This window comes from Boeremia exigua (assembly GCF_020726555.1).
Source record: "Boeremia exigua strain MPI-SDFR-AT-0100 chromosome Unknown C7974scaffold_12, whole genome shotgun sequence".
NCBI classification, from domain to species: Eukaryota; Fungi; Ascomycota; class Dothideomycetes; order Pleosporales; family Didymellaceae; genus Boeremia; species Boeremia exigua.
Genome location: NW_025763529.1, coordinates 64,892 through 89,448, shown reverse-complemented (window position 1 = coordinate 89,448; position 24,557 = coordinate 64,892). Strand labels below are relative to the sequence as shown.

Sequence of the window (24,557 nt, the reverse complement as noted above, 5' to 3'; positions counted from 1 at the left end):
CTGGATTTTCTCAAATCTGGAGAGAAAAGTGTAGATTGCATGGATCCCCATTGAATTGAATCTTTGCATCTAGATGTGTTAGAGCTTTCTTCCCCCGGGCTGATGCAACATAGTCTATCGATTTGATAAAAGATTCTCGTTTTCCAATCTTCATCAAAACATTCAGGTCTTATGGTCTAGTGGTATGATTCTCGCTTAGGGTGACTAAGCAATTTGCGAGAGGCCCCGCGTTCGAGTCGCGGTAAGACCCTGTTTTTGCGGTTTGGCAGCCGGACTGCATCGATTGTTCGACCTCTTTTTGCTTAACCGAACAAACAAGCTGCAATGCCATAAGAAGTTTGGCGTGTCTGCTCAATGCGATGGAGCTCGCTCGTTTCTGAGTACTACACAACCAAGATTGTCCACGGAACAAGCCTTCTGCCGGGTGTGAGACAACGAATGTGCTTTCATCATCGTACAACAAATTGAGGGTCTCACGATATGCTGGCGCCAATTAGTGCATCTTTGTCGCTGAACATGTGTTCTCAAAGATCAACCACCAAACACAGCCCCACTCAATTGGACGCACATGCAATGCATAGAGATCAGACTTCAAGAAGCATTACCTGCAGACGGGAGCGGTCGTCAGTCTAGCGTGCCACGTGGAGTCTGGTCCTAGCTCCGGGCGATCACAAAACGTTGAGCGAACCCTCCTGATGGCTCTCCCAAACACTCTTCAGAAGAAAGACAATTGCGAGCCGTCAGACTGCACAGTATGCAATTCCGCTGGCCTTACCCAATAGCGCCTGGCGCGGGCGTCTGGGGCGCACCCACTTCGAATCACAAGTGAGTTCGCGGTCAGCGTACCTGCATTTGCGCCACACCTCATGCGTGCAACCTGAATCGCTGACCAATTGCAGCTTTTGTGAAGAAGTCAGTACAATGACATGAGACCGTGCTTTGAGCTGATATTGTGCAGGACTACAACGTCACGCCCTACATCGGTGAATTTGTGAACACAATCACAAACTCAATCTATGGTACCGTCTGACGTACCGTCGGCTTGAGATGATGGCTGACATGTCATAGTCATCTACGGCCTCCATGGTCTCCGCAGGGTGCGGCCGCGCAAAGATGGAGGGCTTTGGTCGACCCTAGCTATGCCGTACTGGGGGCTTATCGGCGTTGGGCTGCTTTCAATGTGGTTCCATGCCACGCTCAAGTACCACAGCCAGATGGGTAAGTCAACCGCACCTGAAGCGCGACTGTTAGATTGTGGCGACATGTCCATGGTGGATATCTTGACAAGAGAATCGCAACTTTGAGACTGCTGCTGACCGGTCCAGGTGACGATCTTTCCATGTTCCTCGCTGTCGGTGCATTGCTGCACCAGTTGCTCTGCTTCGAAGCCACACCAGCTCAGAGAAGGAACTATTCCCTCGCCATGCTTGGCGTGCTGATTCCCGTATCAACATACCACGTCGTGGCCGATGAGATCTATGTACATGAGATTGTCTTCGGAGTCATGGTCCTCATGGTAGTCAGAAAGACACGAAAACTGATCCGCGAGAGAGTGAAGAATGAACAACACAAGAAGTGTATGGGACAGCTGGCCTCGTTCGGAGTCGGTGAGTTAGACGTGCTATTCGTCCGTTCTCGCTAATCAAGACAGCGAACTTCCTGTTTGGATACTTTCTCTGGAGCATTGATTTCCACCTCTGCAGCTATGTCACCAAGGTGAAGCACTACGTTGGACTTCCCTGGGGATTCGTTTTCGAGCTGCATGGCTGGTGGCATATATTCACAGGCATTGGCGCGTACATCGGGATGGCTCTTACAGAGTACCTCGTCACCATCGAGGAAGAGCAGACTGGCCGTGTCGAGGAGGGATTCGTCTGGCCGGTGAAGGCTGTCTTGAAGGACCTTGATGCGGCTGGACGTGTTAAGAAAGACCGGTAGATCTAGATCTTGACGCGCACAGCCACTCCCCGACGATCATGGTATTCACAGCGCTTGATTCAGGATCGGGATCAACTGCAAGGCTGGCCCTATTAAAATTACTAGAGAAAAATACAAATAAGACTTTAAGGTCTCATAGTTCTGCCGGTTTCGTCACACATGCCTCGTGTCTCTTTTCAAGGCCACAGCCACAGTGCGGGCCGGTCAGCCCGGCGGATCACTATGACGTCGTTCCGCCAGGCACATTCCAAAGTTTAAAGCCGCGGTGCCCTTCTTACCTCTCAAACCTCAATTGCTTTACCTGCTCTACATATCCCTTTGATCAATTAAATTCTCGCCGACCTTTGTACTCAACATGGATGTATGTTTTCCATGGCATGAAGGCCGCAGCAGCAAGCTAAGTTCTCGCATAGGTCTACTACTTCTACAGCTACGGCACCGCCGCATGGCTGGGTAAGTCGCACATCCACACTGGCCTCAGCCTTACTAACAAGCCTCCAGCAACACAAGCCGCGCCTCTGATCGCCAGCCCTGGGATGATCGTCGCGCTGCTCTCGCCCGAAGTCCGCGAAGCCACAAGTCCGCCGCCCTCACCCCCGCCCCTTAACACTCAACACTAACCGCACGCAGCCCTCGAAGTCTACTTCTCGCGCACCCTCGGCTTCACCCTGCTCACGCTGGGCATCCTTACCGTGCTGCTCACCGGCTCCGTCCCGCTGTCCACCAGCATCGCGCAAGGCACGCCCTCCCCCCCACGCACCACGTGAATCGCAGCCATGAACCGCCGCTAACCAACCCAGGTGTCTCGACTGAAAACACGGACCCCAAAGCGCCGTACGCGCTGCCCACGCTCACCATCACGGCGCTGTTCCACGCAGCCTCGGCGTTCTACTGCTACGGCCTGTGGACGGAGACGGGCGTGTTTTCGTTTGGGCTGGGCAGCTTCGGCGCGCTGTTCTTCGGCGCCGTGGCGCTGTGGTGCATTCTGTTCGCCAGCAGCAACGGGAGGATCAGCAGGAAGACGGGCGCGGATAAGCGGACGAGCGGGTTTCCGTTCAAGAACAGTGAGGCGGATAAGAGGAAGGGCAGGTAGGGGGGTGTTGAGTTCTCACTGGATGGGTCTTGGGCGCATAGACTCAGGAGGAGAGTGGCTTGGGCTTTGGCTTGAAAGCGAGCATGTGTGTGGAATTAGAAGTTGTTGAATGAATTGGTATCTCTAAATCATCGTCTGTCTATGCACCGGTGCATCGTGTCGTGTGCAGCATCGGGAAGCGCCCAAAACGCCTGCTTGAAATCCACACCCTTTTCCTCAATCGCGCTCACGCTACAGAGCCCTCCGTCCGCGCGCCGTCGTGCCCCAGTCTGGCTCCGTTCTCCGGGCCGCTCTCGGCCAGCCGCGTCACCCACGCGTCCTCCCTCCACCACGGCAACTTCCCGTCCTTGGGCTCAATGGCCAGCTTCCTGCTCGGCGCCACGTCGTGCTCGGCGGCGTCCAAGCCATCGACATGGTCGGGCAGGCCCTGCTCCAGGCGGTCGCGCTTCGCCTTGGCAATCTGGAACTCCATGTAGTTCTCGACCAGCACCTCCTTGGCGTCCCACTCGGCCTTGCGGAGCTTCTCGAGGGCGTCGGCCTCGGCGCGCAGCACGTCGCCCTCCTCGGTGGCAAACTGCAGGGTGCGGCGCAGCGCGTGGAAGAGGGCGTCGGCGGGCAGGGCGAGCTCGGCGGGCGTGAAGGCGACGTCGGGCGGGAACTGGACCATGGTCGGGGCGCCGGGCGAGGCGAGGTCCTGGATGTAGGTGATGTTGTTGTGGGCGTGGTCGGCGTCGGGGGCGTGGGCGGGCTGGGCGGCGGCGGGCGGCGGGTGCAGCGACGAGGGCGAGGCGGGGGTGCTGGCCTTGGACTCGGAGGGCCGCTTGGCCTCGCCGGACAGCACGAGCTTGATGCGCTGGAACTTGTTGGACGGGTTCGACGAGTGGTGCTTGGGCACGGGGTCGGACGGGCGCAGGGCCTCGGTCTCGTGCACGGTGCGCATGTGCTTGGCGAGGGCGTCGGAGCGGGTGAAGGAGCGGTCGCATTCTGCGGCTGTCAGCGGAGTCGCGGCGGGCGGGCGGCGGGCGGCGCACCGGGCAGGGTGCAGTAGAAGGGCTTCTCGCGCGTGTGGCTGCGCATGTGGGCGCGCAGGGCATAGCCGCTGGCGTGCGGGATGCCCTTGCGGGTGCAGTCGGACCACTCGCAGCTGTACTTCTTCTGGCGCGTGCCGATGTGGTCGTCGTGCAGGTGCTCGACCAGGTTGTCCATGTTCTCGACGTCGCCGGCCTCGCAGCCCTCCCACTTGCACACGGTGACCTGGTCCTGGCCGAAGTCGTCGTCCTGCGACATGCCCGGGTGGTGGTTTGGCGACGCGGGCACGCTGCCGTCTGTGTCCTCGCTGAGGTCGCCCAGCTCCTCCAGCGGCGCAGCGGGCGCGGCGGGCGGCGACGACGGCGCGCGGTGAGGGACGCGCTGCCGCTTGCTGGGCCGCTCGTGCGTGTCGGGCGTGGCCATGCTGCGGCCACGCTTGACCTCGTCGGGGAAGTCGTCGGAGCTGCGGCAGTGAGTACGGGGCAGCGCAGCGGGGAGCGCACCTACGCGTAGTCGGACAGGTCGGACGCGGGCGAGTCCATGGCGGGCGGGCGGTGGCGCGCAGCGTGAAGCAGCGCCGTGGTGTGGAGACGGAGCTGCAGGTGCACGATGCGATGCTGCTCGGGCCAACGCGCCAACGCCACACACAACGCAAAACGCGCCGATTCCTCCACCACGCTCCTCCACCTCACCACACCACCACATACACCACACAACATACACCGCATGCAAAAGGTAAGCCGTCTCATCCACCACCTGCAACACACAACCCATCTTCTCCACCACATGCATAGCCCATGCGCAATGATGATTTCACAGAGTTCTGCAATTCCAACGGCCCGGCTTCACAGCTCGGTCGAATGCCGATTACTCTATACACTACTTTTCTCTGACCTGCTTCCTTGTTCACACGACTGCCGGTATTCTTTGCATTCATTTGCTAACTATACATCCAGCCTCGCCTTAGTACCGCTCGCCGGTGATGGGGAACTTGCGCAGGATCTCTGCCAGCTCCTGGAAATCCGCATCGTCGAGCTTGGCTGGCTTCGTGTTCTCCTCCACTCGTGCCGACGTTGTAGCGCCGGGGATGGGGATCACAGCGGGCAGTCCGTCTTTCCCACTATGATGCAACACCCAGCCCACTGCAATCTGCGCAGGCGTGACGCCCTTCTTCTGCGCGATGCCCTCGACTGCGTGCACCAGCTTGATGTTCTCGTCGAACACGTCTGGCTGGTAGCGCGGCAGGTGGTGCAGGAACGAGTCAGGCTCCAGGTCACTGTGCTTCCTGTACTTGCCGGCCTATGGCCTCGTCAGTGAGGCGATAATGCGTGTCGAGGTGTTGCTTACCAAAAACCCGCGTCCAAGCGGTGAGTATGCAACGATCGGGATATTCAGCTCGGCACATGCTTTGGCCACGCCATTCTCGAGGATGTCCGTGCAGAAGAGCGAGAACTCGACCTCGACGGCAGAGATCTTGTGCACCGCCGCCGCCTTGCGGATCTGGTCTGCGTCCACCTCGGACAGGCTGATGCCACCGAGCTTGCCAGCTTTGACATACTCTGCAATGTACCCAATCGTGTCCTCGATTGGCACCTTTGGGTCAACCCGTGCGCCTGCATTCGCCAGTTAGACATGTCTGCAACGTGACCTCTCGCTGGACATACACTCGAAGAGATCAAGGCTCTTCTTGCCATCGAGCCATTTCAGACATTCGTCAATGCTACGCTTTACGTTCTCCTTGCTGCCGTCAGGCCGCAGCTGGCCCGGCACAAGACCGCCCTTGATAGAAAGCACAACCTTGTCTGCGTCCTCAGGATACTTTGTGAAGTACGCATTCAGGAGCTGCAGAGAATTGGCATCAGGAGGGCCGTAAAGCTCGCCGCCGTTCCAGTTGTTAGCCCCGAGAGAGAGCGCGGTGCGCATCGTCTCAAAGCTCTGCTCCTTTGGCGGCGGGCTCTCGCGCCACGTAAGGCCTGAGTGTGTTAGTTTGACGTGCTCCGTAGCGAATCCGAACCACGCACCCATGAGGCCGTAGCCTACTTCGCCGACCTGCTTTCCAACGAGTTCAGGCATTGCAATTGGAAAGTGTGGATGCGAGTGTGCGTTTGTGGTGTTGGTGGGGTAAAGCGATGATGATATCACGCTTGTCTCTTAGTCGTTGCTGGCTCTTCTACGCGACGCACTTGTCGACTTTTATACAAAAGCTGAGCTCTGCATTCGGGCCCGAAGCCAAAGCACCCTAGAACATGTCGGCAGCCTCGTGCTCGAAATCGCCGCGCCCGCGGCATAACTGCGCTAGTAGCATCTTCTTAGCTCCTTAACCCCGCGATTGGCTCCGCGTTCAAGACGGAGTTACGATAGGCGGTTATTTACATCAAGAGTAGTGCTCATGGAGGGCCTGAGGCTCTGTCTGGTGCAAGCATGCGTGTCGCTCATGTTGCAGACGAGCCTTCGCGGACAAGCCTCTAAAGATCGCATCTGGATACCGTCACGGACTCTGGCATTGACGTAATATCAAAGCTACATCTCACATTCAAGCTACGACAGATACAACGCTCTACACATATCCAACTTCACTTCTGAGGCGTCACGCCGTCCTTGAGCGACGCCACCGCTGCTTCTGCCACACTTGCTCTTGGTGCTGCCTCCACGGGTGTCTCGACGTCCTCCGATGTGCCAGCATCTGCTGCTCTTTTCCGTTCGTCTCTTCTCTGCAAAAACTGGAGGATGACTGCCAACGCTATCATCGCAGAGCCGAATATCGAAGCTGCCGTGAAACCAGCGTGGAATCTTGGCGCATCTACAGTTCTCCAAACCGCTATTGTGTACCAGATCACGTTGATGTAACTGAACATATTCGACAACGCGATTATGAACCCTCGGAACTCATGGTCATGAGACACGAGATCCGAGTACCACGCGAAGTACGGCCCTGGCACGCCCGAGCAGAAGTACGAGATGTAGAACGCGAAGTACTTGACCCGGTCTGAAACGCTCCAGGCGGCTAGAATGCTCGTTCCGATCAAGGACCCTGCTTGCATGACAATGATGACCGGCCACCGACGTCCTTTCAGCAATGGCGAGTCCGAAATCATGCCAGCAGCAAGCTGCACGACTACACCGATCGCGACCTGGCCTGTAGGCCAGACATTCCTCTGGTATACCGTATGACCGTTGGCCTTCAGCCATAGTGCGAATGCTGGCTGGTGGATCGGAAAGCTGGCCTGGACAAAGAAGTAGCCGAGCGGGAGTACCCAGAACTGCCACTGTTTCGCGATGCCGAGGATCTTCTTGCGGTTCCAGGGATTGTGACCCAGCGGCTTCTGGCCCTCCGCGATGAGCCGCTTCCGTTGCTTTTCGGCCTCTTCTTCGGTGATGTAGAAGGCTTTCGTCGTTTCGGGGAAATCGGGGATGAAGAAATAGCCTAGGAACGCGATTGGCAGCGAGATGATACCGCATACGATGAACAGCCACTGGTATTGTCAGCCAATGGGATTGAAAGAAGTGAACATGTCTTACCTGCCAGCCCTGCTTGCCGTACTTGCCATCAAGGCCGGAGTATGCGCCAGCCTGTAGGTAACCGCTGAACATGCCAGCCAGCGCTGCGGTGCAGTAAAACAATCCGACACGCTTGCCTCGCTCTCCTTTTGTATACCAGCTGGACACAAGATACTGCTCTGTGTTAGGACTGCACATCATCACCACCCGCCGGCAACTTACCATCATGACCGGGAAGTACCCGCTCTCACAGAGCCCTATCAAGAACCGGATAGCATACAGCTGCGACACGCTCGTAACCGATGACGTGCAGAACGTTAGCACCGACCACAAGATCTCCATCGTGGGCAGCAGAATCGACGGCCGCACCCGCGTCGCCAACATGACCGCCGGCAGCTGGCCCACCACATAGCCCGCCGTAAAAACATTGCTCGCGTACGTCAGCTCGCTCCCGTGCATACCCAGCGTCTCCTTCATCTGCACCACGTCAGCTGCGCCACACGCACGCGCACGCCCGACTTACCCCAGACACATATGCGTTGCCGATGTTCGACTGGTCGAGGTTCTTGCTGAAGTACCCGAGACACGCAGACGTGAGCAGGAAGCAGTCCAGCTTGAACAGGAACCATTTCTCGTCCTTGGGCTTGTCGGGGTCGTCCCAGACATATCGCTGTACTGCGCGGTGGCCGCGGCGCAGGGCGCCTACCACGCCAGGCTTCTCCCATGGGCGCGGGGACGGGGCGGGGGGGCTGGTGCTGCGCGAGGATGTCGAGCCGGGGACGTCTTTGGCTTCGACTTCTAGGGGGTCTTTGGAAGCCATGGCGCTGACGATGGGGACCGGAATTTTTGTGGCCTGGGTCTACATATATATGTCGGTGGCTCAAGTAGTGCCTCGCACAGTCTTTCTTCCCAAGACATTGCGACATCCGCCTGTCAAATTGCTATCAGCGGCGACTGTCATGTGTGAGTTGCAGTATCTGTCGGGGTGTTGTGCATGTGGCAATGCAACTGACTACTGCTGAGATAGTCGACTGAAGATACCGGTGATCGCGCCATTATCCCCGGCGTTTGCGTACTTGTATCGAACGTTCAACAGACCCACGCGAGCAACATCTTTACCTGCATACTATGCTGGCTTGTTGCTCAAACTAACCCGTCGTTGTGCTGATTCGATTTATTGCGGTGTTCTATTTTAAGTCTATTGGAGACTGCCCACCTCGCGAATGTATATAAGATCTCTCCTCAGCAATTGCTATTACAGCTGATGCGAATTCCAGAGACTTGACATCAACTATCGAGGTAGACTACGCGACTTGAAACACTTGTGATCCACCCAACTGGTTACCGTGTCGAGGAGATTCGCCATGGGAGGATTTCATTGCGCCATCCTACGAACGACGTGTGGGGTAATAGATCACCCCACTTCGGCTAGCGACGTCTTGCCAGCCATTGACTTCAAACCAATGCGCTACTTAGGATTACAAGCAGATGCTTGTATGCTGCAGCCGCATCGTTGACCCCACCCACGTTGTTGCAGACAGAACGGCGGCGTCCAACGGCGTCTCACGGCGTTCTCCGGCGTCGTCACCACCGAACCGCTCAGCGGATCAAAGGATGATGGCGACATGATAGTTGGAGTGGGGGCGTTACTCCGCTCCAAGGAGTGTGGTGGAATGCACAGCACCTATATACAGCTCTTGCATCCTACCTAAAGAATCTCATCTATCAGTTCATATCTTCAACATGTCAACAACAACAACACAAACCCAGGCCGCGGCTGCAACAGAGAAGAAGGATCTATCACAGTACGACTTTTCTAACCTCGAGCCATATACACACCCGCCCGAGACCAAGGAGGACCTTCCCTGGGCTGAGCTGGTCACCCTCGATCTTGAAGACTACAACCGCCCGGGCGGGAAAGAGCGACTGTCAAAGCAGCTTGAGCATGCGGTCCACCATGTAGGATTTGTAAGTAGCTCCGTGCTCACCACGAAATGTGTGCTAATTCCGCAGTTCTACGTGAAAAACTTCGGCCTCAGCCAGGAGCAAGTCGACAGACAGTTCACACTCGCGAAGCACTTCTTCCAGCTCCCGACGGCTGAGAAGGAGAAGTACGAGATCAACTACGCAGAGGCCGACTACAACGGCTGGCGGCGCCCTGGCCGCTCGCTCGTCGCCCAGGCAAAAGACAACATCGAGATCTTCAACTTCCCCAAGTTCACGCCCGACTTCGTCGGCAAATACGCCTACCCGGACCTCCTCACGGCGCACCTCCCCGAAATCGAGGTCTTCCAGCGCGCGCTCCACGCCAACGTCGTGCTCCCCCTCCTCCGCCTCTTCGCCATCGTCCTCCAGCTCCCCGACGAAGAATACCTCGTCAACCAGCACACCTTCGCCAAGAAGAGCGAGGACCACTTCCGCTACATGCTGTACCACCCGCGCAGCGCCGCAGAGTGGGCCGAAGCCAACAACGGCGCGACAGGCGGGCACACGGACCTGGGCACGCTGACGCTGCTCTTCCGCCAGCCCGTCGCGGGACTACAGATCCTCGGCGACGACGGCAATTGGACCTGGGTCGCCGCACAGCCCGGCACCATCACCGTGAACCTCGCAGACACCATCTCGCACCTGACGGGCGGCTGGCTCAAGTCATCTGTGCACCGCGTCGTCGCGCCGCCTGAGGACCAGCGCGACCACGCACGCACGGGGCTGCTGTATTTTGCGCGCCCGCACAACGACACCCCGCTGCTGCCCATCACGGATAGTCCCGTGCTGGAGCGCGCGGGCGTGCGGCCGCGCTTCGACAGCGTGGTCACGGTCGAGGAGTGGGTCCGGGCGAAGCAGACGTTGCAGCTGAATCCCGAGGAGACGCGGAAGCGGTGGAAGGACGGGCGGGTTGAGGTGCTGGCGGGGTTCCACGATCAGAAGTACAAGGAGTAGGGGTTGTGGCGGGTTGTGTTTGGGCATTGTGCGGGCGGGTGTTGGGCGGCTTGGGGGTTAGTACGACAGTGGCGGTGGTGAAGGGGGTTGGAGTCTGGCGTGGCTGCGTTCGTGGTTGGAGATTGCTTGTTGCGCTGCACATCCGGCCACATGGCTACAAGAAGAATCAACACTCATCACAAGCCTTGTATGTGCTTGATTAGAGCTGCTCAGTCCAGCTGTAAGAAGAACGCGTAGGCTCCTACAATTGCGCCGGACCGTGCAGTGCATGTCCTCAATGCGATATTGCAACCATACCACATCGGCTCCTACCAGCGTGACGTTAGTACAGCTCAGTCTCGCTTCTATATCCAATTCCCCAGCTACGGCAAATGCCCTCGTCGCCGATTGCCACTCCCGTCGAGCATGCACACACTATCGCTGAGCGGTGGGTGTCACGAAACCAACGACAGCTGCCCCACCCTCGGGACTACGCGGAGACCATGCATTGCTTCACGCACATGAGTCGTGGTGTTTTAATCTGTTTAGTATTTTCGCTCTTATTCTCGAGTCTTCTAAGGCTGCCTTCTGCTATTGCCTAGCTTGTACTGTCATCGCTGCTGAACCAGATTGCATACTCTACCTCCTCCCCTTCTCGGCTTCCTTGCGTAACAGCTTTGTGGACGCTCGCTGCAGCGCGGTCTTGATGTCGCCCTTCTTGAACGTCGACAGGTCGTAGTAGTTGGGCGAGATGTCCTGTTGTGGTCAGCGGATTCAATCACGTTCGTCGAGAACACTTACCATCAGCCACTCCGGCCGCACGCTGGTCACGGTGCGGATGTAGTTCTTCGTTGTGAGGACAAACTCGTTGTAGACTACCCACTCGCTGTCCTCGGCCAGCACGGTGCTGGGATGCAGCAGTACGGTCTGCTCGTCCTTGACGGTTGTGTACTGTTTCCCGTTGCCGTCGCGCTTGGCGACCTGCATGAAGAAGCCGGCAACGAGGGCGCGCTGGATGTTCTCGTAGTACTTCTTGTTCTCAAAAGGTGTCGACATGAGCTCAAGCTCGGAGCGCTCCATTATGCGCTTGAGCTGCAGACGCACGTTGTCTGCCTGCTGGAGGGCGCGGTATGAGAGGAAGTGGTCGTGGCACCACTGCTTGGGGTTCGCCTGTGCGTCCTCGCCCTTGAAAGCATGGTACACGTTGAGCATGGTGAGGTGGTCGCCCTTGGGGTGGGCGAACAGCTCCTTCATCTCGTCAGCACGCTTGCGGTTGGCTGCTGGGCGAACGAAGACCTGGGGCACAGAGAGGAGTGCGGTGAGAGACAGTATCTCGTTCGAGCAGTAGAACTCGGGCGATGTGATCAGCATGACAGCCAGCGCAGGGTCGAGCGGGAACTCAGATGCGAGCCGGCCAAGAGTCGTCAGCTCGCCCTCGTCGTCAAGACATGCGAGGTAGTTGAGCTCCTCCAGAGCGCGCATAAGGGTCTCTGGTGCTGGAGGATCCATCAGGTCGAAGTGCACCAGATCGTCGACGCCCAGTTTCTTGAGCTCAAGAACAGTGCTCGCCAAGTTGGATCGCAGAATCTCAGGGTATGTCTGCTCAATGAGTTCCTTCTTGAACGCAGACTCGGTGTATAGACGGAAGCACTTTCCAGGCCGTGTTCGACCAGCACGTCCAGCACGCTGCTGGGCCGAGGCCTTGGAGATGGGCGAAACCAGCAGCGACTCGACTCGGATGCGGGGGTTGTAGACTTTTTGCTTGCTGAAGCCAGGGTCGACCACGTACACGATGCCATCGATGGTCAGCGAGGTCTCGGCAATGTTGGTGGACACAATGACCTTGCGGCCAGGGGGGCCGCCGGGTGTCAGCGGTGGAGGGGCGGCGCTGAAGATCTTCTGCTGCTGTGCAGGCGGAAGGGATCCGTACAGCGGGTAGACGACCAGCGGACCTGCGCTGCCTTCCCGGGACAGATCCTGGGACTCCAGGCTGATCTTTCTGCAGGCGTCCTCAATCTCCTCCTCACCAGTCAAGAACAGCAGTATGTCGCCCTCGGGCTCGGTGGCATGGATCTGCAAAACGGTGCGAAGGGCAGCCTCGACGTAGTCGCGCTCGGGAGCAGGGGTGTAGAAGACCTCGACGGGATGAGTGCGACCGGGCACGGCCAGCAGCGGGGCGTTGTGGAAGTACTTTTGGAACTTGGTGGCGTCCAGGGTGGCGCTCATGATGATGAGCTTCAGGTCCTTGCGGCGCAACACAACCTCCTTCAGCAGGCCCATCAGGATATCGGTGGCCAGGGTGCGCTCGTGAGCCTCGTCGAGGATGATGGTGCTGTAGCGCGACAGGTTGTTGTCATGCATGGCCTCGCGCAGCAGCATGCCGTCGGTCATGTACTTCATGATGGTGTTGGGCCCTGTCTTGTCGTCGAATCGGATGGTGTAGCCAACCTCCTCGCCGAGGGTCACGTCCATCTCGTCGGCGACACGCTGGGCGACGGACATGGCGGCGACACGACGCGGCTGGGTGCAGGCGACCATCTGGCCGCTGCGCTGGGGCAGGTCGTCATAGAGCACAAACTGCGGGATCTGGGTCGTCTTTCCAGAACCCGTCTCACCGACAAAGACGAGGATCTGCGACTCCTGGTACAGCTTGAGGAACTCGTTGCGCTGCTGGTGGACGGGCAGGTCGCGGCGCGTCTTGAGGATGCTCATGTACTTGGAGGACAGCGGGCGGCCGGTGAAGGGGTTGCTGGGACCGTCCTCGGCGGCCATGGCCTGCTGGGAGGTGGTGGCATGGCGCGTCAGGCCGGCCAGGCCGTGCTCGCTCTTGACGGCGGAGTCGTTCCAGTGGCTGAGGTACGGGTTGCTCTCGTGCTTGACGTCGCCGTTGGACTCTTCCATCTTGACGCGCTTGGCGCCGCGGTGCTCGTCGTCGGATTCGCGCTTGACCGTCATGCTGAGCGAGAGTGTCGGGAGAGGCGGCGGCGAGGGCAGTGCGGCTCGCAGACGGCCGTCGCATAACATTTTCTGGCCTTGGCTCGGTGCTGGTCCACCGCCCTCTTCACCGCCGCCGAATACGACTAGCGCTGAAGACGGCGGCGCGACGACAGCAGAGGGCCGTGAACAGTGCTGGCCAGCTGTAAGTGCTCCAGGGCTGGCTGATGCAGCCTGCTTGCTGAGACTACTGCAGACGGCTGCTTGAGCCCGCCCTTGCTGTCTAGGAGCTTCACACGCACTGCTGGCCGCTCAATGGGCAAGCTCGTGTTGCCTGCTCCCTGCGTCGCGCTGCCCACATGCACCCCACCAAAAGCCGAGTCGCGTAAAAGAATGCCAGGCGCGCGCAGCCCACCATGCACCCAACCACCAAGTCGCCGCCGCCATGAGCGACTACGACGACACGGCGCTGCCCGTCTTCTACATCGGCCAGCACGAGAGCAGCCGCGCGCTGGACGTGTCGGCCGAGCTGGTGCAGCACGCACAGGATCTGGGGGTACGCGCCGCGCCCTCTGCCCGCCCGGCGGCCGCTGACAGGCGCAGTATGACATGCTCTCGAGCCCCATCACCAACGACCACTTCCACACGCGCGTGCTGGCCCTGCTGCGCGCCCACACCCAGGCCGCCGCCAGCGCTGCCCGTCCGCTGCCGCTGCCGCTCATCGCCGCCCTCGAGCGCCTCGACACCCCGCTGGGCCCGACCGACACCATCAGCCAGCTGGTCACGTACTCGAGCGCCTGGATCGACCTGGCGTCGCCCGACCCCGTCATCGCCCACCTCTCGCGCCAGGTCCTGCACCTCGAGGTCGCCTATGCCTCGTTCTGCGGCGCCGTCAACATCGTCGTGCCGGGCCCGCGCCTCGCCCACGGCCAGCGCGGCGTCGCCCAGTATGCGCGCGCCGTCAAGGAGGCCCTGGCCACGGGCGCATACGTGCAGTTCCACGTCCTGATGCCCGTCGACGGCACCGCCGCCGCCGTCGACGACCAGAACGAGCTGGGCGACCTCAGCCGCTTCGCCCGCCCCGCCCCCGCTGCGCCGCAGGGCACCACCGACGCCTGGAGCTCGTGGGAGGCCTGGGACACCATCCGCGCCGTCTGCAAGTACCACTCCCGCCTGTCGCTCGCGCTCGAGATGCCGCGCAAGCTGCCGTCGCTGTCCGTCCAGGCGCGCTGGTTCTCCGAGCCCGTCCGCCTCGTCACCATTCCGTCCGCCGCCTTTCTCGTCAACGCCCGGGGCTCGCACGTGCTGTCACGGGCACACCAGTGGTTCCTGTTCCGCTTCGCGCGCCTGCGCTCCGCGCCGTGGCTGCTGCTGTCCGACGTCGGCCCGCTGCCAGGCATCGACGACCCAGAGATGATCATGTCCTACTCGACCGGCCACCTATCGCCCGCGACCGCCGAGGACGCCGACCCGTCCGCAGAGCCCACGCCCGCCGAGGCAGCCCAGCTGAAGAAAAAGGCCGCAAAGACAAGCAGCAGCAGCGACCCGACACCGCACCTGAGCTACCTCCGCTACCTCCAGCGCAACCAGCCGCCCAAGAGCCAGATCGAGCGCTTCGGCGGAGGCTTCCAGGATTACTTGCAGAGCCCACTGCAGCCGCTGTCCGACAACCTCGAGTCCATTACGTACGAGGTCTTCGAGAAGGACCCTATCAAGTATGCCTGGTACGAGCGGGCAACTGCACAGGCTCTGAAGGACTGGCATGCCCAGAAAAAGTCCACGAGCTCGGACAACGGCGCAGTGGTTGTTGCTGTCGTCGGCTCGGGCCGTGGCCCGCTCGTTACGCGCGCGCTGAATGCTAGCGCCAGTAGCGGCGTGCCCGTCAAGGTATACGCAATCGAGAAGAACCCCAACGCCTATGTCCTGCTGCAGCGACGCAACATCGACACCTGGGGTGGCCGCGTCACTGTCGTCAAGACAGACATGCGCGCCTGGAAAGGCCCAACGCAGCCTGATGGCTCGCTCGGAAAGGTGGACATTTTGATCAGCGAACTGCTAGGCAGCTTCGCCGACAATGAACTGTCTCCGGAATGTCTTGATGGCGTACAGCATGTTCTTAACCCCGAGCACGGCATCTCGATACCGTCCAGCTACACGGCGCATTTCACACCGCTTGCGACCCCAAAGCTGTGGGCAGACATCCACGGTCGTAGCACCAGTGTCGACCCCCGCTGCCTTTGAGATTCCCTGGGTCGTCATGCTTTCTCAGTTCGACTACCTTTCGACTACTACAGACGAGACCAGCGCGTCCAAGCAACTGAACAACGGCACCAAGATGAACAACTTCAATTTGGAGGCACCTCTTGCGCCTATCGTCCGGACAGCTTGGGAGTTTTCGCATCCCTTACCACCTAGCGTCCTCGCTCAATCAGACCTGCGCAGGGGCGGGTCTGCCGTGGGTGGTGGAGGCGGCTTCATTGGCGGCGACGGTGCCAACGAGCACAACTACCGAGACTGCCGCATCTCCTTCCCAATCCGCGAACAGGGTGTGTGCCACGGCCTCGGTGGCTACTTCGAGACCGTACTGTACAGTGGCTCAGAAGGGCCTGTGGAGCTGTCGACAAACCCTGTAACAATGGATGCCAAGTCCAAGGACATGATCTCCTGGTTCCCCATTTTCTTTGCACTCAAGGTATGTGGGACTCCATCTTCGTGCATTCAAAGCTAATTGTTACAGAAACCCATGCATCTGCCCGCGGGCTCCGAGCTGGAGGTCAGCATGTGGCGCCAGACAGACGACCGGAAGGTGTGGTACGAGTGGCTTGTGGAGAGTTTCATGACGGTCAACGGGCAGCGTATCAAGCTGGGCGTGTCCGATCTGCACTCGAGCATAAGCAGCGGATGCCTGATGTAGACGTCGATTAGAACCAAAAACCGAGGAGTGTGATGCTGTTACCAAAGACGATGCTGGCGTGATCCTTGTGATGTTCGCCAACACGATGCAGCCTCGCGCTCGCGCTTCGGAACCCCCCGCGCCGAGCTTCCCCGCTGCATCTCACTCATCTGCACCTCCCATCACGAGATCCATCCATCACCTCACAATGCCGCCTTTCTGGACCATCGGCTGTCTCTACGGCGCCTCCAGCGTCATGCTCGGCGCCTTCGGCGCCCACGGCCTCAAGCAGCGCATCTCAGACCCCGCGCGCATCGGTATCCGCGCCCCGCCGACGATGCCATGCCACCACCACTAACGGACTGCTAGCAAACTGGGGCACCGCGGCGCAGTACCAGCTCGTGCACTCGGCCGTGCTGACGTTTGCGTCTGTTGTCGCGCCCCAGAACACCGTCGCCATGGGCTTGCTGACCGCCGGCATGACCATGTTCTCCGGCAGCTTGTATCTGCTGGTGCTCGACCCGCAGCGGTTCGGGAAGTACGTGGGGCCTGTGACGCCGCTTGGGGGGCTTGCGCTGATTGGGGGGTGGGTTGCGCTGGCGGTGACTAAGAGGCCGGTGGTGCCCAAGTTCAAGTAGACGGAGGCTTCTCCATCGGACTCAGAGCTGTTGTTTGGCGGTGTCGGTCGGCGCGGCTCGTGTGGCGCTGCAGAGGGCTTCGAGGGATCCTGGAGGTTGGCACGTTATGGGATCGGGACGGATGGCACTTCAAAGGGGGATGGGGAATGTACGATAAGAGGTGTAAGAGATATATTCTACGAAATCACTCCTCAAGAGGACGCAATATTGCCAATGTCACCCGATTTCAGGCAATCTTGCACGGCATCAACCCTACACATGTCACCTGCAAGACCATTGACATACATTCTGGTCAGCTGTTCCAACCCTATAGCTCCGTAACAGAACATGGCAAATCCTCCGTGTCAACCAAAGAGATTGTTGACAGAGCGCTTTTTGCCTCGCTCCTCGACTGCGTCAATGAATGCCTGTGGCATGGTGTGTTGAACAAACTCTGCGCTGACCTCGACATAGTGCTTAGCGAAGACCTTCCACAGCTCTTGGTCGCCGGACCCGGCAGCTGATGGCCGCGGGTAGTATGGATCGTTCCAGTAGAAGCCGTCGACGAGTTTCTTGAGGCCAGAAGCATCTTTGCTGAATGTCCCACAAAGGTTGAAGTCGAGGAGCCATACAGACACGGTGCGATGGTGGAAGTCGGTCATGAACAAGGATGCCGCCGAGTCTTTATCAAGACCGACAAGATCATTGTCTGTAGGAAGCTGAGTGACCTCGGGCGAGCTTCCAAAGACGAACTCCACGTCATTGGCATCGAGACCTGCACGCCAATGCAAGATTGCGAGCGCTTGCGCCATGAGCTTCGCGTAGTAGGAGGTGTCGAGTTTCAGATATTCCATTTCGTTGACGTGCAGTGGGAAGTTGCGCAGGTGGAATTTATCGGCGGGAGTAGATGACTTATCGCTGTTCCTACGTCCAAGATAGATGCGGATCAAGCAGTCTTTGTTGCTTGGTGTGCGGAGAAAGTCGTGTTTGCGCTCCTTGACGGCTTTGGGCGCAAACGTGTCGACCAGAGCTGAGCGGACTGGAGCCGGTAGGGGGTAAATGCGCTCTGATACCAAGCCATAATCTGGGGTTTGGACTCCTTGGGGAAATAGTCCTGCGTTGTTGCGCCAAAAGTGGGAGCTGGTCGGAGTCACCCATGTCTTGAGAGCTGGGACGTGGACGTGAACTCGAAGTATAGCCGACACACCTTGAAACGCTTGATATGCAGCTTTATGGCTCTTGAAATCATCAAAGACACTGTTTGATCGATCTGGGGAGTTTGGAAGCTTGATGACTAGGGTTGTGCCCTTGAGTGCGTACACAGTGCCGGTCTGTCCGGCGCCAATGGATGCGAATGTCTGCATGGAGGCATCTTCTTGCGCTCGTTGGTTCATCTCGGCAAGAGACGAGTCAGTTGATATGGCCGATTTCGTAGAAAGCATTCGGCTCAGGATGTACTCCGGCTTCGCCTTCTCAAGGTCAGAGTTGGTCAGTAGATGCAGGCCCGCGTTCCAGTTGTCAATGATAAGGCTGCGTAGAGAGTCTGTGAGAGACGTTGTTGAATCGTCAGTGCGGGCTTCCTTACGACGGTCGGCCATCTTGATAGTTGGCGAGGGTGGAGGGCGGTAGTCAGCGAGAGCACAAGGTGGGTGAGGATGGAGATGTGAGGGAGGGAGACAGGCGAGCGAGCGAGATTTATTGTTGCCTAAGCGGAATCAGGGTCCAAGGCAGGCAGATAGCTGGTTGGCTGCTTTGATAAGAGCGTTTGTCGGCGTGAGGCTATGGCAAACGCACTGGCTGAATTCCGAGAGCCACGAAAGGACTGATGTCAAACTTAGAGAGATTAGGATTGCGACAATGACAAATATATAGTAGACACGACTGCAGTTCTTTGGTAGGTAAAGCGGTACCATGGTAGGCCTAGGTGAGACCCATGGTCCTGGCATAAGGGACAAGACCCCAACCAAATCCTGGCTGACGCGACTCGGCCTATAGATGCCTCGATCGGGACATTGAATTTGTAGGAAAGGGAACAGAATCCTGCACTAGATTCACAGTTTAGTGTTGTCAGTCATCCCAATAGAGTTTGCGCTTCACCGGTCGTGTTGTGCATCGTACTATGCCAATGTACGTTTAGCCAGCGGCCAGTCACTTGACAATATGCAGTACTAAGCAAACTGAATTTTTAGCAGGAGCCTCTCTTGTTGGAGTTGCTCAGTGATAGTTCAGTGGTACAATAGCTGCGACAAGAGTGGTTTGGGCCCTACAAAACTACCACGAGGTGCGGTAGAGATATTTGCCCCTACAAAACTAACTGGCATCGTCAACATCAACTATCCTCTATGTCAGTCGCATGTTTTCGTGCTATACTTTGGAAGTATTAAAAGTCGCGCATATGATATAGACATTCTTTATTGAGGTCCTGGGTTTGAACCAAAGTTTGAACTAGTTTGAAATGATGTGCCCATCACTATAGACATATGCATTACGAGCACAAGAACCAACATATCCGAACCTTCGCAATCCTATCAGGCGAGTCGTAGTGGATACCTTCAATATTACAAACCTATGCACGTTCAACTCGCTGCTTACCTAACAAGAAGGATGTGAGATCTTACTAGGACTGTTCCTTGCAAAGGTGTATACACTATAGCAGAGTTGCGTAGCAATAATTAAACAATGGCTTGCCTGTGACGTGGATGAATTAGACTCTATTAAAGTGTCAAATGGCTGTTTACCGAATTAGAGTGTAAACGTTCATGTAGAGTAACCTAGTGGTGGTTCTGCGGCTTATCAGCCGCAATGAAGACTGTTTGGATGCCACAATTCAAGGTGCCTGGCCTGACGTGCCTGGGTACAGTAAGTAGACTTGCGTGTGTGTGATAATATATGTATTTGGTAACAAGAGGGAACACGATTCTGCACAAACTACGAGATACCGCGTATCCAACAACTTCCTCGCTGATCTGCCTCTTCACTCGTGGTTGCGCAGTCAGAAGTCAAACATCAATCCGGGCTGTTACGCGCGAAGTGATGTCGGGCTCGGCCGAGCCACGAGTGCCGTATGTGACGCTAGAAACAGAGCCGCATCGCCTCAATTCTCCGTGCGCTCTGAAAATCGCCGATTGGCTGCCCTGGCACCACTCAACATCATCACTTCCGCTGTGTGTAAATATCCGGCCTTCTATCCATCTGATTGGTTGCGTGAAGGCTATTCCAGCGGCCGCTTGTTCTCTTTCTCTGCATACGTGTCCCACTCCTTCCTCAGGTTCAGTAGCCGCACCAGCTCACTATCTCTCTGTGTGACTAGGTCATCGAACTTCCTGTCCCCGACGGCGTCCATGGTGCTCTGCACCCACTTTCTCTTCAACGCATCGTCGAGCACTGGATCTTCTTGCGCCCACCACGTCGTCACTGGCTCGAGCAGATGATCTGCCATGTGCTGCGCGCCCTGCTCCCCGCCAGCGAGGTGGAACAGCATGTTTGGTCCCATAATGCCCCATCGTAGCCCTGGCCCGTATGCCATCGCGTCGTCGATGTCTGAGATGCTGCATGTGTCGCTCTGCAGCATGTACAACATTTCGCGCATCAAAGCTGCCTGGAGGCGGTTGGCGATGTGGCCAACGACTTCCTTTTTAACGTGTACTGCTTTCTTTCCCATAGTGTTGTAGAATGCCATGGTTCTTTGGATGGTGTCGTCTGACGTCTGCTGGCCCCCCACAACTTCGACGAGGGGGATCAGATGCGGGGGATTGAATGGGTGACCCACGACGACCCTCTCAGGATTGGACGAAACTGACATGCCAGCCTGTATCGAGCTGCAGGTCAGCCCACTGGAAGACGTCGCGAGAATTACATCGCGCCTGACCAGGCTGGCCATCTCTTCGAACATCTTCTGTTTGAGCTCCAGTCTTTCTGGTCCGTTCTCTTGTACAAAGTCTGCATGTTGCAGCGCATCCCCCAGATTCGTTGTGAACACGATGCTCTCGACTGACGCAAAGGGGCTTTTCTGCAGACCCAGCGACTTTAGCACAGGAAGCGCGTTGGACACAAGTTTTCGAAGACTGGCCTCGGCAGCCGCGTTGATGTCGAACGCTGTGACAGTCAAGCCTTGAGCAAGGAATAGTGCTGCCCACGATGCGCCGATCGAGCCGCAGCCGATAATAGAGACATGTTGCACAGGGAAGTTCGTAGAGTGAGGCATTGTTAAAAATGCGGGTAGGTGGTGAAGATTCAGACAGTCTTACAGAGGGCATTCAGCATGATACAAATACAACAGAAACATAACATCTTTTTTGCTAATAATATGTCTACTCGGCCGCACACATACATCCTCGCACGACGATGCCAGCATCACCGCGACGGCGATATCTCGGACAATACATCATTGTGTCGATCCGATCGTGGTCGACCGGATCGGGCCGAGTTAAAACTTTGACAATGGAACAGCGTACTCTGCGACCTGTCAGTGTGCATTTAGAATAAACGACGCAATCAATGGAACACATTGGTAGGTAACTTACTGTGTATGATCATCGGTGAGCATCGGCCGACGCATCTACCCTGCGTGTAATGCGGAAGTCTTCCGCTTCATGATGCTCCACATCGTTTGATCTTGGCCGGCACGGGCGGACATCGTACGAAGACGCGGAGTGGCAGGTGTGGCCGAAACATCGCTGTTGCCGTCATGCGGTCACGGACACTTACGACGACGGTGAAATGGGTGATCATGAGCGGAGATGATATAAGAGTGCAGCTCCAAGCATACCTAGGTAGGTGCTTCATGACCTAGGCTTCCCTTCCCATCAGCTTTCTTGATCTATCACTATCATTACACCGGCACTGCAAACATCGAAAGTATAATCATGGCTTCAACCGATCGCCTCGTAGATGTGTACGGTCCAGGCACATACACAGACAAGGCGTTTGTTCCGGTGCCCGAGGACACTGCTCGTATCTTTCGCCTCATCGCATCACAAACACCCGGGTTCACACAGGACGAAACCATTCTCTCCAGGGTAAAGTTCACTGGTGAGGATTATCCCGTCCTTCCCGGCCCCATCAAGGCAACGTCAGTAGCCGCAGCCCTGCACGCGATGTGCGGAGTCATCGCGGATGAGATTCTCACCCTGAGAGGATCGAAAAGCGAAAATCGTCAGATCACTGTCAACACTACACACGCTGCATTTTGGTTTGGCTGTGTAGCGACTGCATACCTCAATGGCGAAGATGTCCTCAGTATGGCAGCACAAAAGAAGCTAGGCGAGGTTCTACCCAATTGGGAGCAGGGCTGGACCGACACACCCTTAAAATACCGTACGACCGCACTGTACCCTACGAAGAACCCTGAGACGTGGTACTCGCTCCATGGCAGTATGAATGCCAAACCAGTGCTCGAGAGTATCGGGATCGATGCAGACGCGAACATCTCCACGAATGAGGAGGCTGCACGGCTGATTGCTGAGCACACGAAGAAGTACAGTCCAGAGGAGCTTGAGATGAACAACCTTCTCAACGGCTTCTGCGGCTCCATCTGCTTCACGCCAGAGCAGTGGAACAAGTCCATTATGGGCAAGTCGATAGCTGCACACCCTTTGGTGAATGTCAAGCAGCAAACTCACGCCATGCCTACCCCGCCCATCGCATTCCCCCCGCTCAATCCCCAAGATCCTCGTCCTCTAGCTGGCGTCAAGGTCATAGAGCTCACGCGGGTCATCGCCGGGCCTGAGATCGGTACCATCCTCGCCTCTTTCGGCGCTGACGTGATCCGCCTCAATGCCCCATTCCTCCCAGACATCGACATCATGCAGTTGACTCTCAACGCCGGGAAACGCACCTCCACCGTCGACCTGCGCAACGATTCAGACCGCCAATACCTCCAGGCGCTACTTGCGGATACGGACGTGTTCATCCAGGGCTTCCGCCTAGGCAAGATGAAGAAGTTCGGCCTGGGGCTGGAAGAGCTTCTGGAGATGGCGGGCAAGCGCGGCAAGGGTATTGTATACGTCTCTGAGAACTGCTACGGCCCGGATGGATACTACAAGGAGCGACCGGGGTGGCAGCAGATCGCCGATGCAGCAGCAGGATCTGCCTACGTGACCGGGCGCGCGCTCGAAATCACGCAGGGCCTGCAGAAACACGAGGCTGTCCTTCCCAGCCTGCCCGTCTCGGACATGTCCACCGGAGTGCTTGGCGCTGTCGGCGCGATGCTGGCGCTGAGGAACCGGGCGACTAAGGGCGGGAGCTGGGATGTCCACGCTAGTTTGGTGGGGGTGAATGCGTACGCGTTGAGGGAGGATGTCGGGTTGTATCCCGTACAGGCGGTGCAGGAATGCCAGGATAGGTTCCAGTGGGGCGAAATGAGGGGCAGCCACCACGTCCTCGATCTGCTTGTGACGGTCTGGAAGGGCTGGAAGAAGGTCCTTGGGAAGTATCTGGATGAGAAGAGCGGGTGGTATCAGAGTTTCGAGGACAGTGCTTTTGGCGGCAAGAGGCTCAGTATCCTGAAGCCGGTGCCGCAGATTGAGGGTGCTGAGGGTGCAAGATGGCTCACACCCAGTGTACCGTATGGAGCGGAGAAACTGGAGAATGTGGCATGGCTGACATAGTCAAAGCAACTTACACGTCTGGGGAAGAAGTCGTTCACACTATTTTCTGAGAAACTTGTATAATAGCCATTCAATGTCACTATGATTTATCTATGACTAGCCTTGAGCTCTCATATTTCAATACAGAGACGTGCAGTGATCTAAGAGCCCCCAATTTGCCGGTTTATCTTATAGTGTCGCGTGGTCTTGAGAGCCTTGGTGCTTTCTCTGCTCACACGATGTGTGTCTTCTGGCAATAGTATCCTTTGACAGATCGAATCGAAGCTCCCGACTTTTGCCTCACCACGCCAACCGTGTTGCAGGACTTTAAGCTACTCATAATATTAGCCAGGTAGTGACACCGGAACAATTCTAAAACTGACGGAAAGAACTCGCACTCGCAGATTTTGTCAACACGGACAGCGCGTGCGACCCCCATGAGCTCATAGCAAGCACCTTCGTACAGCTTCTGAGTCACACCGTCGGAGAGCTCGATAACACCGCAGACGAACGGCGTTTCGGCTTCGAGAAGCATAGGAGTGGCGGAAGAGTTGGCGGCGACGGCAAAACAACCAGTAGAGAGAGAAAGGAGGCTGATGGCCAGATTGAGAGGTGCAATGGTGACTTTCATGTTGAGATTTGCTCGAGAGATGTGAATGGAGTGTCGGGGTGGGAAGAGCGAGCGGACAGATTCTGAGAAAGGTAGTGAGGTTGCGACAGCACCTTCACTTAGTGGTAATGCGAATTCCTCACCGCCACCTTCCAGGCACCAACACATCACAGCAGACAGAATGGGCTGTTGAGCAATTAGCCGAAGTCCGATGGGATAAATTTCTTTCTATCCTTTCAAAGGCGTGTGCAAGGTGCAAAGCTTCATGTGATTTCAATAGAGGTCCTCAAAATTTGTCTCACCTCCACAATTCCACTATAAGATTTCATTCGTGGAGTCCAGTATTAAAAATGTGGAGCTGGGAGTCTAACAGATTGCAATGGGTGCAAGTCAAAACGTTGCAATACTCAAAGCTTGCATTATCATCCATTTTCAAGGA

General features: G+C 57.2%; 12 protein-coding genes and 1 non-coding gene across 13 annotated transcripts; 7 read left to right on the top strand and 6 right to left on the bottom strand.

Moving 5' to 3' along the window:
- Positions 1-165: 165 nt before the first annotated feature.
- Positions 166-250, top strand: C7974DRAFT_t113. The gene has a single exon. It is a non-coding gene; the product is annotated as a tRNA-Pro (tRNA).
- Positions 251-754: 504 nt separating this feature from the next.
- Positions 755-1,938, top strand: C7974DRAFT_320391 (ceramidase; the record flags this gene model as incomplete). Its single annotated transcript, XM_046138752.1, has 6 exons — positions 755-825; positions 900-912; positions 959-1,019; positions 1,069-1,218; positions 1,326-1,607; positions 1,652-1,938. The coding sequence occupies 6 exons, from the start codon at positions 755-757 to the stop codon at positions 1,936-1,938; spliced, it is 864 nt and encodes a 287-aa protein (XP_045992464.1).
- A 152-nt stretch (positions 1,939-2,090) lies between these two features.
- Positions 2,091-3,140, top strand: C7974DRAFT_402703 (uncharacterized protein). Its single transcript, XM_046142746.1, has 5 exons — positions 2,091-2,299; positions 2,352-2,391; positions 2,440-2,517; positions 2,569-2,676; positions 2,739-3,140. Exons 1-5 carry the CDS (start codon positions 2,294-2,296, stop codon positions 3,029-3,031), a joined length of 525 nt encoding a protein of 174 aa, XP_045992463.1. The 5' UTR covers positions 2,091-2,293; the 3' UTR covers positions 3,032-3,140.
- C7974DRAFT_402698 (uncharacterized protein) lies at positions 3,141-4,417 on the bottom strand. Its single transcript, XM_046142745.1, has 2 exons — positions 4,063-4,417; positions 3,141-4,015 (listed from the first exon to the last, which is right to left on the bottom strand). Exons 1-2 carry the CDS (start codon positions 4,316-4,318, stop codon positions 3,258-3,260), a joined length of 1,014 nt encoding a protein of 337 aa, XP_045992462.1. The 5' UTR covers positions 4,319-4,417; the 3' UTR covers positions 3,141-3,257.
- A 521-nt stretch (positions 4,418-4,938) lies between these two features.
- Positions 4,939-6,383, bottom strand: C7974DRAFT_54544 (NADP-dependent oxidoreductase domain-containing protein). The gene is made up of 4 exons (XM_046146827.1): positions 6,082-6,383; positions 5,725-6,033; positions 5,408-5,673; positions 4,939-5,359 (listed from the first exon to the last, which is right to left on the bottom strand). The coding sequence occupies exons 1-4, from the start codon at positions 6,131-6,133 to the stop codon at positions 5,024-5,026; spliced, it is 963 nt and encodes a 320-aa protein (XP_045992461.1). The 5' UTR covers positions 6,134-6,383; the 3' UTR covers positions 4,939-5,023.
- Positions 6,384-6,548: 165 nt separating this feature from the next.
- C7974DRAFT_436813 (major facilitator superfamily domain-containing protein) lies at positions 6,549-8,378 on the bottom strand (the record flags this gene model as incomplete). The annotated part of the gene is made up of 5 exons (XM_046145152.1): positions 6,549-6,580; positions 6,690-7,533; positions 7,580-7,732; positions 7,781-8,035; positions 8,082-8,378. The coding sequence occupies 5 exons, from the start codon at positions 8,376-8,378 to the stop codon at positions 6,549-6,551; spliced, it is 1,581 nt and encodes a 526-aa protein (XP_045992460.1).
- A 923-nt stretch (positions 8,379-9,301) lies between these two features.
- Positions 9,302-10,498, top strand: C7974DRAFT_320665 (uncharacterized protein; the record flags this gene model as incomplete). The annotated part of the gene is made up of 2 exons (XM_046138761.1): positions 9,302-9,526; positions 9,572-10,498. 2 exons carry the CDS (start codon positions 9,302-9,304, stop codon positions 10,496-10,498), a joined length of 1,152 nt encoding a protein of 383 aa, XP_045992459.1.
- Positions 10,499-11,116: 618 nt separating this feature from the next.
- Positions 11,117-13,432, bottom strand: C7974DRAFT_320664 (P-loop containing nucleoside triphosphate hydrolase protein; the record flags this gene model as incomplete). The annotated part of the gene is made up of 2 exons (XM_046138760.1): positions 11,117-11,233; positions 11,279-13,432. 2 exons carry the CDS (start codon positions 13,430-13,432, stop codon positions 11,117-11,119), a joined length of 2,271 nt encoding a protein of 756 aa, XP_045992458.1.
- Positions 13,433-13,856: 424 nt separating this feature from the next.
- On the top strand, positions 13,857-16,325 carry C7974DRAFT_417039 (arginine N-methyltransferase-like protein; the record flags this gene model as incomplete). Its single annotated transcript, XM_046144037.1, has 4 exons — positions 13,857-13,967; positions 14,015-15,631; positions 15,681-16,103; positions 16,149-16,325. The coding sequence occupies 4 exons, from the start codon at positions 13,857-13,859 to the stop codon at positions 16,323-16,325; spliced, it is 2,328 nt and encodes a 775-aa protein (XP_045992457.1).
- A 187-nt stretch (positions 16,326-16,512) lies between these two features.
- Positions 16,513-16,942, top strand: C7974DRAFT_417038 (uncharacterized protein; the record flags this gene model as incomplete). The annotated part of the gene is made up of 2 exons (XM_046144036.1): positions 16,513-16,621; positions 16,674-16,942. 2 exons carry the CDS (start codon positions 16,513-16,515, stop codon positions 16,940-16,942), a joined length of 378 nt encoding a protein of 125 aa, XP_045992456.1.
- Positions 16,943-17,051: 109 nt separating this feature from the next.
- Positions 17,052-18,730, bottom strand: C7974DRAFT_54529 (zinc finger protein-domain-containing protein). The gene has a single exon (XM_046146826.1). It carries the CDS (start codon positions 18,517-18,519, stop codon positions 17,287-17,289), a length of 1,233 nt encoding a protein of 410 aa, XP_045992455.1. The 5' UTR covers positions 18,520-18,730; the 3' UTR covers positions 17,052-17,286.
- A 1,402-nt stretch (positions 18,731-20,132) lies between these two features.
- On the bottom strand, positions 20,133-21,125 carry C7974DRAFT_436807 (3-hydroxyacyl-CoA dehydrogenase; the record flags this gene model as incomplete). Its single annotated transcript, XM_046145151.1, has 1 exon — positions 20,133-21,125. One exon carries the CDS (start codon positions 21,123-21,125, stop codon positions 20,133-20,135), a length of 993 nt encoding a protein of 330 aa, XP_045992454.1.
- A 257-nt stretch (positions 21,126-21,382) lies between these two features.
- On the top strand, positions 21,383-24,020 carry C7974DRAFT_366647 (CoA-transferase family III domain-containing protein). The gene has a single exon (XM_046139855.1). The coding sequence runs from the start codon at positions 21,787-21,789 to the stop codon at positions 23,527-23,529; it is 1,743 nt and encodes a 580-aa protein (XP_045992453.1). The 5' UTR covers positions 21,383-21,786; the 3' UTR covers positions 23,530-24,020.
- The last annotated feature ends 537 nt before the right edge of the window (positions 24,021-24,557 follow it).